The sequence below is a fragment of the Hemitrygon akajei genome, chromosome 1 (genome assembly GCF_048418815.1).
Source record: "Hemitrygon akajei chromosome 1, sHemAka1.3, whole genome shotgun sequence".
Taxonomy (NCBI): Eukaryota; Metazoa; Chordata; class Chondrichthyes; order Myliobatiformes; family Dasyatidae; genus Hemitrygon; species Hemitrygon akajei.
In genome coordinates this window covers 201914585-201929533 of record NC_133124.1, presented here as the reverse complement: position 1 = coordinate 201929533, position 14949 = coordinate 201914585, and the positions used below count along the sequence as shown (strand labels likewise).

Genomic DNA, 14949 nt, shown 5'->3' with positions numbered 1-14949 from the left:
CTAGCTCCTGTCAAGGAAATATAAACACAAAAACAAAACAGAATACTATGATTTGTCTAGAGATGCAGCTTGGATTTGGCCCTTCGTGCTGTACCACCCCAGCTAAAACCAACAACCCCGATTACCTGAATTTAGCTCTAAGCTAATCACTGGACAATATGCAAAGGCCATTAACCTGCCTTGTAAGCAATCTAGACGGTGGGAGGAAATAGGAGAATCCGGGGAAAACCCACGCATCCCATAGGGAGGGTGCGTAGAGTCTCATTACAGAGGAAGTGGAAATTGAACTCTGAACTCCGACATCCCGTGCTGTAATAGCATTGTGCTAACTACTATGTGGCAATGGCGAGATGTTAATGAATTTCAACACTGTGAAATCCCAAGGATCCACATCCCATTATTTTGAAGGAAGTTGCGGGGGAGATGCGAGGGCATTAATTATCATCTTCCACAATTTATTTCATCCTGGAATTGATCCAGTAGAGTGTTCACCAAAAATATTAACAGCCCATTCACCTCAATAGATGCTGCCTGACTCATTCACTTCTTTCAATAGTTTTAGTTTGATCCACAGTCCAGCATTTACAGATTTTTGTCTCCTCATGTTTAACTTTCAATTTAGCTTTCAATAAACATTGATTACTATCACCACCTTCCTGTAGTCAGCACATGCACACGTCAAGGATGTATGCTTGGAGCAGGAGATTGGGGCTGAGAGGAAGGGCCGCTTAAAATTTCCAGAGCTGCAGGATCGAGAGCGTTCTGAGTGGTTGCATCATCACCACCTGGAATGGAGCCTCCAAAGCACATGATCAAAGAGGCTGCAGGAGCCTGTATCATCAGCCAGCCCTGTAAGAGACAAGACTCTCCCAGCCATCAAGGATATCTTCAAGACACAGTGCCTCAAGCAGGCGGCATCTATCATTAAGGAGCTTCAACATCTAGACATGCCGTCTTATCGGTACTGCCATCGTAGAGGTGGTACAGGATCCTGAAGAACTTCACTCAATTATTTAGGAATAAAACAGAATACCATAAAAACAGGAGTAGAATTGTGTTCTTCAGCCGATCGAGTATCCTCCAATATTCCATTATGGATGATATATTAACCCTCTTAACACCATTCTCCTGACCTCCCCTATAACTGTTGACTCCTCCACTAATCAAGAACCTATCAGTCTCCGCTCTAAGTATACACAGTGAGTTGGCCTGTACAGCTGTCTGTAGCAATCCATTCCACAGATTCGCCACCACAATTGCAAACATCCTCTCCACATCAACTCTATCATCATTTGTAAGATTTCAATGAGATCACCCCTCATTCTTCTGAATTCCAGCCATTGAATTTTCCTCATGGAAACCTTTCATAATGGAATCACTTTCGTGAACCCCCTTTCAACTTTCCGCAGTGTCAGCACACCCTTTCTTGGATAAGGGGTTCAAAATATTCTAAATGAGGACTCACCTGTGCCTTATAAAGCCTCAACATTACATTCTTTTCTTATACAATCTCATCCTCAAAATGTGTGCTAACATCGCATTTTCCTTCCCCCACTAACTCAAGCTGCATAATAAACTCCAGCGAATCCTGTGCAATGACTCTCAAATCCCTTTGCACCATAGATTTTTGAATTTTCACTCTATTTGAAAAATAGTCTGTGCTTTTATTTCTTCTACCAAAGTGCGATCATACACTTTGCAACACTGTATGCCATCTGCCACTTCTTTGCTCATTCTCCAAATCTGTCTAAGCTCTTCTGTAGCCTCTCTACATTCTCAACACTACCTGCCCCATAGCTATCTTTGTATCATTTGCAAATTTGGCCACAAACCCATCAATGCCAGCAGCCAAACCATTGACAATAACGTAAAAAGAAGTGGTCTCAACAAAGTCTCCTGTGAAACATCACTAAAAATCGACTACCAACCAGAATAGGATTCCTTTATTCCCATTCTTTGCCTCTTACTAATCAGACAACACCTTATCCACGCTAGTATCTGTTTTGTAATACCATTGGCTTCTTCATTTGTCAAGCAGCCTCATGCATGGTGTCTTGTCAAAGGCCTTCTGAAAATGCAAGCTCACAATATCCACTGATAGTCCTTTGTCTATCCGGCATGGTGTTCCTTCAAAGAATTCCAGCAGATTTGTCAGGCAAGATTTTCCATGAAATAAACCATGTTGAGTCGGGCCTTTTTTCTCATGTGCCTCTAAGCACTCTGAAACCACATCCTTATCAATCGACTCTAAAATTTTCCAGCCGATTGACTGGACTATAATCTCCTTCCTTCTGCTCTCTGCAGTTCTGAAGAATGGAGTCACATTTGCAATTTTCCAGTCTTCCAGATCCATGTCAGAATCTATTAATTCTTGACAGATCATTACTAATGCCTCCGCAGCTCTTCAGCCACCCCTTTCAGAACCCTGGGGTGTAGATTATTTGGTCCATGTGACTTATCTACCTTCAGTCCTTTCCGTTGCCCAAGCACATTCACTCCAGTAATGACAACTTTACACACATCTGCCCCCTGATGCTCTCCAACTTCCAGAAAACTGCAGGTGTGTTTCACAGTGAAGACGAATACAAAATAATTATTTAGTTCGTACATCAGTTCTTTGATCCCTATTACCACCTGCAAGCATAATTTTCCTCTGGTCCAATATCTACTCTTGCCTCTCTTTTACACTTCACGTATCCAAATAAAAGTTTCTGTATTCTCTTCAATTTTATTGACTAGCTTAACTTCGTGTTCCATCTTTTTCTTCATTAGGACTATTTAGTCACTTTCTGTAGATTTTTAAAAGCTTCCCATTTCTCTAACTTTGCACTAGTTTTTGCACTATTGTATGCCCACTTTTTGGCTTTTATGTTGGCCTTGGTTTCATTTGTCAGCTATGGTTGCATCATCCTGCCTTTAGAATACTTCTTCTTTGTGATATTTCTATCAGGGGTTTTATGAATTTCCTGGCCATTGCTGCTCTGCCATCATCCCTGCTCGTGTTTCCTTCCAATCAATTATGGTCAGGTCCTCTCTTGTATCTCTGTTATTACCTTTACTGTACTGTAACTTTGGTGCATCTCACCTTAGCTTCAACGGCTTAACTTGCAGGCTAAATTCTATTATATGATGCTGTCTTGACCCAGTTTCTTTTACCTTAAACACAGAGTACAGTGCAGATGCTGTGGTCAATGCAACAAGTACAACACGCTGGAGGAACTCAGCAGGTCGGGCAGCATCCGAGGAAACGAGCAGTCAACATTTTGTGCCGAGACCCTTCATCAGGGCTGAAGAGGGAGGGGGCAGGGCCCTAAAAAGAAGGTGGGGGGAGGCGGTGGGAAGGAGAAAGCTGGTAGGTACCAGGTGAAAAACCAATCAGAGGAAATATCAAGGGTTGGGGAAGGGGAAAAATGCTATTCCCTATTCCCAATTCCTCCGTCTCCGCCGCATCTGCTCCTCGGATGAGGCTCTCCATTCCAGGACATCTCAAATGTCCTCCTTCTTTAAGGATCGTGGTTTCCCTTCTGCCATCATCAATAATGCCCTCACCCACATCTCCTCCATTTCCTGCACTTCGGCCCTCACCCCATCCTCTCGTCACCACAACAGGGACCATGTTCCCCTTGTCCTCACCTATCATCCCACCAGCCTCCGGATCCAAATATTATCCTTTGCAGCTTCCGCCACCTTCAACAGGACTCCACCACTAAGCACGTCTTTCCCTCTCTACCCCTCTCAGCTTTTTTCAGGGTCATTCCCTCCGTGACTGCCTGGTCCACACATCCCTCCCCACAGATCTCCCACCTGGTACTTACCCTTGCAAGTGTAAATGCTTAACCTGTCCCGACACCTCCTCTCGTACCACCATTCAGGGCCCCAAACATTCTTTCCAGGTGAGGCAACACTTCACTTGTGAGTCTGTTTGAGTCATCTATTGCATCCAGTGCTCCCGGTGCGGCCTGCTCTACATCGGCAAGACCTGACGCAGATTGGGGGACCGCTTCGCTGAGCACCTCCACTCCGTCCGCCACAACAGACAGGATCTCCCGGTTGCCACCCACTTCAACTCTGTTTCACACTCGCATTCGGATGTGTCCATACATGGCCTCCTCTACTACCATGATGAGACCAAACTCAGGTTGGAGGAGCAACACTTCATATGCTGTCTGCGTAGTCTCCAGCCCCTTGGTTTGAACATCGAATTCTCCAACTTCTGGTAATTCCCTCCCTCTCCCTTCCCCAATCCCAGTTTCACACTGCCTCCTCTTCCAGTTGCCTATCACCTCTCTTATGATTTTGCCTTCTACTACACATAGTGCTTTCCCCTTACATTCCTTCTTCACCTTTCTGGCCTATCCCCACCCTGCTTCCCTTCCCCACCCCTTGATCTTTCCTCTGATTGGTTTTTTACCAGGCATCTACCAGCCTTCTCCTTCCCACCCCTCCCTCTCTCTTTTCAGTCCTGATGAAGGTTCTTGGCCTGAAACGTTGACTGCTCATTTCCACAGATGCTGCCTGACCTGCTGAGTTACTCCAGCGTGTTGTATGTGTTTCTTTTACCTTAAGATCGCTGCCTAATTTTGGTTCATTGCACAACACCCAGACCAGAAGAGCTGATTCTCTAGTGATGATTATCCATTGTAATTTGTAGACCTATCAGCCTGTTCTACTGATTCAATGTGTATCATGGATGTTGAGGTCCCAGCTATAATCATCTTTCAGACCTGATACAATTGTACCCACCATGTAATACATGCCATCCTGTTGACTGCAATTTTGCCCTATTATCAGTCTCTCCTTGCTAGGAGTCTCACTGCTCACTGCCTGTGTTTCTAAACCATCTACCCTGTTCTCAGCTCTATCACTTCAGTTCCCATCCCCCTGCCAAATTAATGTAAACCCTCGCAAACAGCTTGGGATCAGATGCAGCCTGTACCCCTTGTACAGGTCGTACTTTCCCCAGAAGAGATCCCAATAATGCAGAAATCTAGAGCATCAGTTCATCAGATATCCATTCATCTACTTCATCAAATCATCCTATTCTTACCCTCACTGGTGTGTGGCATTGGCAACAATCCAGAGATTACTGCCCTGGAGCATTTGCTCTTCATCGTTTTACCTGGCTCCCTAAAATCTCTCTTCAGGACATTGTCACCTTTCCTCCAATATCATTGGAGCCAATATATACCTAGACTTCTGGATGCTCACCTTCCCCCTTCAAAATACTGTTGACTTGATCAGGAACGTCACTGACCCTAGAACATGGAAGGTAACATGCCATCCAGCTGTCTCTATCACACCGGCAGAATCTCGTCTCTATTCCTCTGTGTATGGGATCTCCCGTCACCATTACAGTCCTCTTCTCTTCTGTTCTCTTGTAAGCCACAACACCAGGGATAATATTAGAGATCATAGAGGGATATAACAGAGGAATGGTTCCTCCAATCTGTGTCAAAGATAAAGCGACAATTTTAATTCTACTTTAATCTTATTTAATTCTCATACATTCACATCAGTTCCCCAGCCCGTTCATGTTGGATGAATGAGTAAAATCTGGAGCACTAGTGGCTAGTAAAAGGATTTCAGTAAGGTATTTGATAAGGTTCCCCAGCCAAAGTTTATTCAGAAAGTAATGACTGTTATGTGGTGGGCAACAATGAATATCAAATTGACTCAGGTTTTATAAACAAACATAAACATTTATTAAACTCTGCTCAACAAAAGTGAAAAGTAAACAGACGACTAACTTAACCGGAAGTTAACTGCTATTCGGCAATTTATCAAACAGCCAAATTGTGGAATAGTTCTTAAAGTGGTAAATTCGGAAGTCCAAGTGATTTATATAGTCAGTAAAGAGAGACTTCCCTGAAAACTGATTTCTTCAAAGACGTGATGTTACTGCTGATTCCAGCTGAGCGATACCTTGTCCTAAAGATTCATGACGAAGGAAATAGAACGACTTAAAGGAACTGACCTTTTTGCTGGAGGGTGAACACTGCACAAACCTTCCTGATCTTGCAGGGGTTTCCTCAGATGCAGGCCACTATTCCTGAATGAAGATTCAATAAGGTTGATCCTTTACAAAACCGCCGAATGACACCAACTTTACTTAATCCTTCAGGTTCTCGGACTTTGATAAAGTCTTCACTCTCCAATACTACACTGTGGAGGTAAAATAAAGTTACCACAAACCAGAACTGGCAGTGATTGATGAAACTGCAGGCACAACAGTTTTGCAGCTTACAACAGAAAGTAAAAACTCCACTTTAAAACAAAACTACGTCCTGAGATGAATACGCAGTAAAACTAACCAACAAACTAACTGCATGACAGCAGAGGTTTCCCCTTATATAGCTATTGGGACATGTCATCACGTGACCTCACACCGGCGGGGAAATTACATCATGTGACCTCACACTGGCAGGAAAATTACATCACCCCAACATCAAAAGACAATTACATCATGGTCAAAACTTACTTAATTACATCATGGTCATAAGACAGTCACAAGATACCCACAGGATATGTAACATGAGGCATGGGATCCAAGGAGACCTTGCTTTGTCGATGTTGACCTGCCTTGCCCACAGAAAGCAAAGTGTGGTTGTAGATAGTTCATATTTTGCATGGGAACAGTGACCAGTGGTGTTCCACAGGGATCTGTTTTGGGACCCCTCTTGTTTGTGATTTTTATAAATGACTGGGATGAGGAAGTAGAAGGGTGGGTTAGTAACTTTGCTGATGACTCAGAAGTTGGGGTGTAGTAGATAGTCTGGAAGGTTGTCAGAGGTGAGAGCATGGCATCGATAGGATGCAGGAATATGCTGAGAAGCAGCAGATGGAATTCAACCCAGATAAGTGTGAAGTGTTTCATTTTGGTAGGTGACATTTGAAGACAGAATATAATGTTAATGCTAAGACTTTTGGCAGTGTGGAGGAGCAGCGAGATCATGGGGACCGTGTCTGTAGGACACTCAAAGCTGTTGAGCGAATTCACAGTTTTGTTAAGAAGGCCTTTGGTGTGATGCCCTTCATCAACAGTGGGATTGAGTTCAAGAGCCGTGAGGTAATGTTAAAGCTATGTAAGATTTTAGTTAGACCCCACTTGCAGTATTGTGTTCAGTTCTGGTCGCCTGACTACAGGAAGAATGTGATTACTATAGAGAGAGTGCAGAGCAGAATCAGAAGGATTTTGCCTGGATTGGATAGCATGCCTTATGAGAAAAGGTTGAGTAAACTTGGCCTTCTCTCCTGGGGCGACGGAGGATGAGAGGTGACCTGATAGAGGTGTATAAGATAATAAGAGGCATTGACTGTGTGGATATTCAGGGGATTTTCCCCAGGGCTGCAATGGCTAACACCATTGGGCATAGTTTTAAGGTGCTGGGAAGTAGGTACAAGAGGGATGTCAGAGGTAAGCTTTTTTAAACAGAGAGTGGTGGTTGCGTGGAATTCACTGCCAGGGACAGTGGTAGAGACGGATACAATAGTGTCTTTAAAGAGACGCCTAGATTGGTACATGGTACACTTGAGGGCTATGTGGTAGGGGAATTAGAACATAGAACATAGAAATCTACAGCACATTACAGGCCATTTGGCCTACAATGTTGTGCCGACCGTGTAACCTACTATAGAAACTGCCTAGAATTTCCCTACCGCAAAGCCCTGTATTTTTCCGAGCTCCATTCTGGGCAGTTTCTGCAGAAAGTAACATGGCCGGCCAAGACTGTGGGCCGAAGGTCCTGTAGTGTGCTGTAGATTTCAATCATCTCTATAAAAATGTGAAAAGTCTACACAAACAGAACCAGAATTAGGATTCGACAAGGATTTCTGCAGCTGTGAGGCAGCAGCTTTACTCTCTGCAGCCCTTCCTTCACGCTTGCCCAGCACCGTAAACCAGGCTGGACAGTATTCTGTGAGAACCATTTGAAACCACTTGTGTAATTGAGCAGACAATTGAAAATGAGAGAGATAAAATCACCCTCCTGATGAAGGGTTTCGGTCGGAAACGTCGTCACTACCTCCTCCCATAGATGCTGTCTGGCCTGCTGAGTTCTGTCAGCATTTTGTGATTTTATTTATTTCCAGCATCTGCAGATTCACTCGTGTTGAGATCAAATATAAGGTATTTTATCCAAGTGGCCGCTTTTTAAATTTGGCCACATTGCTCCTCACGGTGCAGAAAACCGGTGTTATCCTGTGGCCAAACTCACACGGGAAACAACACAACTCCAGAGAAATATGAAATATTGTTTACATCCCCGGCATCTTTAACTTCATACCATCATTTCCCTTTAATGATATGGAGTGTGAACGTCGGGAGTCGGGGGAGTGTGGTGAAGTGTTGCGGTGGATGGTATCTTATCCCGCAATCACAATCACCAGAAAGTTGGGATTTTGGTTGCTGAGAGAGATGGGCCTGATTTCAACTCTTCCATTTCCGCCTGCGCTGCCAGAGGGAGTAGAGTTGGAGCTGCAGTTCCTAGCCGAGCCTGAGGCGAGTCCACCTACCACCCCAGGGAATGCACCCCTAGGGCCCTGAGCACATCACTTTATCACCCAGTGCTGCGATTAGAAAGGAGAAACGAAAGACGGCAGATACTGCAATCCGGAACAAGACCTGCCTTGTTGGTGCACTCAGCAGGTCGAGCAGCATCTGTACAGGCAAACGGGTAACAGCCCACAGTTCTATGAGCTGGAATCAGAGCTCATGTGAAATATATGGAACACAACGTCTGCTGACAATCACTCCGCTATGTGCAGGTGCAATTTGTGAGAGGAAAGAGGAAGTGTGGAGACGAAGGATAGTAGGTGATAGGCAAAGCCAATAAGGGAGGTAGGATGGCAGAGCAGACCATGTGAGAGTGGAGAGCAGCAACGTTGAACGAAGGTGAAATAAAGGAACTCGGCAATTGTGGGATAATTATCTGCTCGATTTGGGAGCCATGATTTCCCCGTAATTATGAAGGCAGCTAACCTGTCCTTGATTGGCCGCAAGTCCATTAAGCAGGAGACTGGGCAGAGTGCCCCGTGAGTTCCCGAAAACTCGTGATTCCAATGACACCGACCTGGACGAGCTCGGTGTATACAATTGGTTGCAATCACCACCGCCCTCAGCACAGCTGGCAACTGAAACACTATCTGTTTAATTATTTCATACGGCATAACTGCCGGGAAATATTCCCTGCACTCTAGAGGTATTTGACCTTGGCAAACAGTTCCCATTAATTTATCTGCCGTGGGAACTGAGGAATTCCGCTTTGGAATAGATTTTTTTTCTATCCTGGGACATTTCTGGAGCCAGTTTAGCACAATGTTCAGACATCAGAGTGACATCAAAAGTCATCCGTCTTCTAAACTGGGACTTGTCACACCCATTTGTCTTCAACGGTCTCTGCCACCTGCTAAAAAAAGCAGTCATTGGCTGTCCCGAAGAAGGGTCTCTTCCCAAAATGTCAACTGTTCATTCCTTTCCACAGATGCTAGCTGGCTAGCTGAGTTCTTCCACCACTTTGTGTGCGTCATTTACTCCCAAACCCTCCACACAAATGGAATGAAAGGTCGTGGGAAAAGAATCAAAACAGAATAAAGTACATTGTTGGAAGAATGTCATTTACAGGATTCATAATTCACAATACATAATTGGTTGCAAGTGGCTTCTCAGTTTGATAGGGTGGTAAAGGGCCTTTTTGCAACACTGGCCTTCATAGAGTACGGAGACAGGAATTGAGAAGATATATTAAAGTTGTATAAGTCGCTGGGGATGCGAAATATAGACTAGTCAGTGCAGTACCGGACTCATGAACCCTGGGGCTTGCCGTAGAGCGTTGATTTTCTCGGGTTTTTGAACACTTGTACATGCTAATCAATGTCTTAATTAGAGTCTTTAAACCCTTGTCTTTTTGGTTTCCTCTTGTCAAGTTAATTGTCGCTGGGACATGTTTCCCGCATTCCAGGCTTATATAAATCAGTGCCTTGGTGGGTGTTATCGTGTCAGAGTGAATGAGTTGTTCGTGGTGTCGCACAGTCGCTCCGCCGAAGCTCTGTCCATGTTTCAATATCTAACTTATGGTTTCGGTCTCTTTCTGGGGATCCTGCCGTTCCTCCGCACTTGGGTCCAGTCCTCCGAGAGCGCAGCGTGACAGCTGGGACCTATCTATTGGAAAGATTATAATGACATTGAAGCACACTAAAAATTTCCGGGGACGTTGCCGGGACTTAATTCCATGAGTCGCTGTAAAGGTTGAATAGACTTTATTCCCTGGACCTTAACTCATGAGGGAATATTTGATCGAACCATGGAAAATACTGAGGGGTCTGAATAGAGTAAATCAAACAGGCCTTTGCTGCTGAGCTTCCTTAAGACTTGAACTAGAGGTCACAGATTAAGTATGAAAGGTGAAATGCTGGAGGAGAACTGCGGGGTAACTTCTTCATTCCGAGGTTGGTGCGAGAGTGGAACGCGCGGTCAGACGAAATGGTGAAGGCGGATTCGGTTGCAACATTTAACCAAAGTATGGATGGGTATACGGATGGGAGAGTTATGGAGAGTTATGGTCCGGAAGCGGGTCGATGGGACAGAATAACTGTTCTGGGCGATTTGGTTTGCCTTCTGTGCTGCAGTGTTTCGTAACTCTGTATCTGGAGGATATATTGAGTCGGTAACTCGTCAGTTCTTGATCCGACTACTGATGGGGTATATCGAAGTTAGAGCTGTCCTAGTCATCAGGTTTATTTTTCTTTTAGAGCGCTAGGCGAAAGAAACACGACCCGACTTCACATCAACCTACTTGAGTTTTGGATTACCATTGCTTCCCCTAACTGTACGAATAGCCAATACAATATTCTGTAAAGCCTAAATGTTGAGCTCTGTGCTGAAAGGCCATTCCACTACACCCCCCCCCGCAATCCCCGCCCACCCCTGTCCAAAATTCCCACAATCTTTCTATCCAGTCCGTCCACCCCGCTTGCTTTACTGGTAGAAAGCAATTAATAGTAATACATGGATCGGCTTGTAATTCGTGGGGTCCCACGGGGAAGTATGGTCGAGTTCCAGAACGTCACAATCTATGTGAAGAACCTGACTGATGGGAACAGGGTAATATTTCCAAACTAAGTAGGAATGTGAAGAAGAAGAAGAAGAAAAAAATGTTGTACAGTACTGAACAAAGGAATGCGATTTTCCATTTGCCAACCGAGACTGGATTTTGCCTACTCCAACGACAAGAAATACCCACGGGATGTCTCGCCGGTGACTCCAATGTTATTCAGCCATGAACCTTTCACTCTGTCTTCAGTGTCCTGTTAAGAACCTACACAGTCAATATAAGCCAAAGTTGAACGACCCGCGTGGCAGTGGAACTGCAGAATAAAAGCTGCGCTTGACTCCCTAGAGACAGATGATAGCCGCTCTGTCACTGTGGAGAACCAGTCTTGGGACGATCATGGTATGCATGAAGTAGTTGTGTGCACGCGGCTACTTACCTCGTCTTGGGTAAACTGTATGGCAAACTTTGAGTTGCCCCATTTGACTCCTCCGAGGTTAAACAAACCAGGACATGGTGTTAGTAGCTTACCTATATCGTTCTGAGCTCTGTCTGTCTCTTGCCTCCTCTGCAGAAACTCCTACTGTGTATCGCTTTGCTGCTGCTCGTTGCTCAGCTGTCGGAATCATTTTGCGCTTCCAAACAACGGACACCACAGGATGGTAATTATACTCCTGGCTCGGCGCTAGCGCTCGCTGGGGTTGACTCCCCGCCTGTTCCCCCGTCAGGTTAGCCTGAGGGTGTTGGAGGATGTACCCTTTCACCAGTCCTTAGCTTGGGGTGGGCTACTCTGCCCCCTTTCGGCTGCGACACTACACGGTGTCCACAGGTGCACTCATTATATTTAAGTGCGTCCGCTCCTGCTCCTAACCAATATGTAACCCTGAACTGGTACTGAGAAGGCAAATCGACTATTGACGACGATTTGCTTGTATGGGATCGTTCTGTGCACTTATCGGAAGCCATTCTTCCCCTGCCAGAACGAAGACATTTCCCAAGCTGTTTGCTGGCCGGCAATTACATCATGTTTGAGATTAGGTTATTTGCACCGTCACCTTTTGGACGCGCTCTCCCCACCCCAGCCACCGACTCCTGGTTAAATTCACCTGTCCTGGAAACCCCAGTACACAGTACATTCCCATCGTGAGTTCAGATTCTTTATTTCTAAGTTGACTGACCACGTTCCTGACGTGAGCAAACCTGAGCCAAGTCGGTAACGGAGACCCTGGGTGTCAGTCAGGTGACGGCGTCGCTTCAATTATGAACACTGTCAACCCTTAAAATCGCAATGACTCTATGGGTAAAGTTTCGGCTGTGGGGCGAACGTATAGTTTTACTAAGTTGTCATAGGCGGCAGCTGAATTTCCTGGCGTTATCCCACCCTTCATCTTCGACAGCAACGAAGGTTCAATGTACAGTGGGCTTTATAACCGAATTCATCAACTAGCAGCCACACCCCCTCCCCCCACACACCCCGCACCGGTCAGTTCAATGATTCCTTCCGGCACCTGCAGCTTGGATGAGATCTGGGCTTGAAGCGGGCCCAGGTGGTCATGGTAAAAGCATTGGTTGTCGGTGTATGCTCAGACCCCCAGCCAGTGGTGGCAAGCCGGGAGTGAACAGCTAACATACGTTCTCAGTTGGGGCTGGGAACTGATTGGAGCTGGGTGTTGAGTCCGGCGACGTAGACAAGTAGCGGGTGTGACTGAACAATTGAGCCCATGTCCCGCGTGCAGTTCAGCAACCGGGGTGTGGAACCCGACCCTCTCCAGAGGAGAAAATGGACCATTTTATGTTGAATGGACATTGAGTTAACCCCAGAGCCTAAGAATGCGAAACCTATCTTTATCACCTACAGGGTCGAGTTTATCGGAGCAGCCCTGCATTGACCCACTCGACGGGGCGTCGTACCCAGTAGGAGAAACATGGATAGACGCCGATTGCATGAGATGCACCTGCGGTGTTAATATTACTAGTTGCTGTGCGACGTAAGTAGTCCTGCGCTGTTCAGCACACATGGACCGACCCCGACAAGTGGTCTAGATCACTGAGTTCCGGTGGGTGGCTCCCGATGCCAGGGAAGGAACAACCCCCGAGAAGGACTGCTGTAAGAACCTCCGACGCGTTGTACCCTTCTCTGGCCCATTGCTATCATTCTCCAAGTACACATTCAGGTGTTGTCAGAGTGGGATGAAGCAATTACACGATGAAATTGCATCTCAGCCGATCCTGTACCGCAACACGTGTCCTATCCTGATATCCCCTAGTCCCTTAAATATGTCTGTTGAGTTCGGTTTTCAATCACTGAGCAGCCTTTCCGATCACCTGAATCTGAGTTCCTGATTGAAGATTTCCCATGTGAAACAGACGTAAATACTGACTGGCCGATACCACTCAGAATGAATCCAGGTACAAAAGTCATTTTTATGTGATATGGGGCGGGTTGGATGATCTTTAGACCCAATGTCCATTGCAGGATGTCTTACCGTAACAAGGACGATCCCTTTACACTCGTAGATGTTGATGAATCCTCCAAATGATTCCATTAGTTTGTTCGGGGTCATAAATTTATGTTTCCACGGCAACAGAAGAGGCTGTTCTGTTTAGGAGTGTGATAATAGATGTTAGAGCGAGATAAGGAGAAAAAAGAACTTTCCCTTTAGGAAGTGAAGAAGATACCGAGGGCATAGCATGAGGTAGTGTGACGAGGCCACAAGAGAGCCCGCAGTTATGCAGCGAGCGTCTCGGGTATGGACTAGACTGGAGTGGAGACAGATTCAAAGCGGGTCTATGTACATTTTTTGATGGGAATCGGTCAAGAGATTATTGAGAGGACGACTTTGATGTCTTTCTGCGCTGCGCTTCACATGCACAGAGTTGGGCTGAATAACACCCTGCCCTATCTATCCATCCTGTGATTCTGAAGATCTGATATATTGATGATTGGATTGTTGATCTGTTCCCTAGGTACTATGTACCATCGGGCTACTCCGAAGATTGTGTGGCAAAGTTCAATTGCCAACAGTGTCGGTATCGAGTCTACCGGAAGGACAACCCGGCTATTGAATGTGAAGTCCGCGGAAGTATTGGAAAATGAGCTGGAGTGCACAGTCAGCTCCCTTCCAATCGAGACGAAATCATCAATTTGATAAAGGAGACTTACCTCCTACATATAATGTCTGCTTCATGTTAAATATATTCATCCATTGCTTTCCAATCAATATCTTGTCTATCATTTATTTGCAAATGGCTGAGAAAGTGAAGAGTCTGAGAAACTGTCTGACGGATTTGACAAGTTAAATGTGTGAGAAGCCTTTGATTAGAATGAGTGAAAGTAACGGATCTAAGAAAGTGTTCATCAGCAGAGGTGTGAATGTTAATTACCGGGTGCAGGTAAATGCATTTACCAGGGCTTGGATGGTGTTCTTTGAGAGAGCTAACTCTGTGGTAGACACCAGAAAGGAAGTGAGATGAAATGCACGTAGACAGCGGTGGAAGATGAATATCTAAGGAATAGGCAGAACAATTAAGCAAAATACTTCCTAGCTCCTGTCAAGGAAATATAAACACAATAACAAAACAGACTACTGTGATTTGTGTGGAGCTGCGCCACCCCAGTTAAAAGCAACAACCCGATTACCTGTATTTACCCTTACCTAATCACTGGACAATATGCAAAGGCCATTAACCAGCCCGGTAAGCAATCTGAACGGAGGGAGGAAATTGGAGAATCCGGGGAAAACCCACGCATCCCATGCGGGGGGGGGGGGGGCGAGTGTATAGAGTCTCATTACAGAGGAGGCAGAAATTGAACTCTGAACTCCGACATCCCGTGCTGCAATAGCATTGGGTTAACTGCTATGCTACAATGGCGAGATGTTAATGAATGTCAACACCGTGAAGT

At 45.5% G+C, this 14949-nt stretch overlaps 1 protein-coding gene across 1 annotated transcript; it reads left to right on the top strand.

The window, feature by feature from the left end:
• Positions 1 to 11341: 11341 nt before the first annotated feature.
• LOC140739169 (beta-microseminoprotein-like) lies at positions 11342 to 14266 on the top strand. Its single transcript, XM_073067242.1, has 4 exons — positions 11342 to 11447; positions 11620 to 11707; positions 12904 to 13033; positions 14013 to 14266. The coding sequence occupies exons 1-4, from the start codon at positions 11400 to 11402 to the stop codon at positions 14140 to 14142; spliced, it is 396 nt and encodes a 131-aa protein (XP_072923343.1). The 5' UTR covers positions 11342 to 11399; the 3' UTR covers positions 14143 to 14266.
• Positions 14267 to 14949: the final 683 nt, after the last annotated feature.

Excerpts from the sequence above, each read along its gene's own strand:
- LOC140739169 (XM_073067242.1), top strand. The coding sequence starts at position 11,400 with ATGATAGCCGCTCTGTCACTGTGGAGAACCAGTCTTGGGACGATCATG. Across the intron at positions 11,448-11,619 it reads CCAGTCTTGGGACGATCATG|AAACTCCTACTGTGTATCGC; the intron begins GTATGCATGAAG and ends CCTCCTCTGCAG. Across the intron at positions 13,034-14,012 it reads ATTACTAGTTGCTGTGCGAC|GTACTATGTACCATCGGGCT; the intron begins GTAAGTAGTCCT and ends TCTGTTCCCTAG.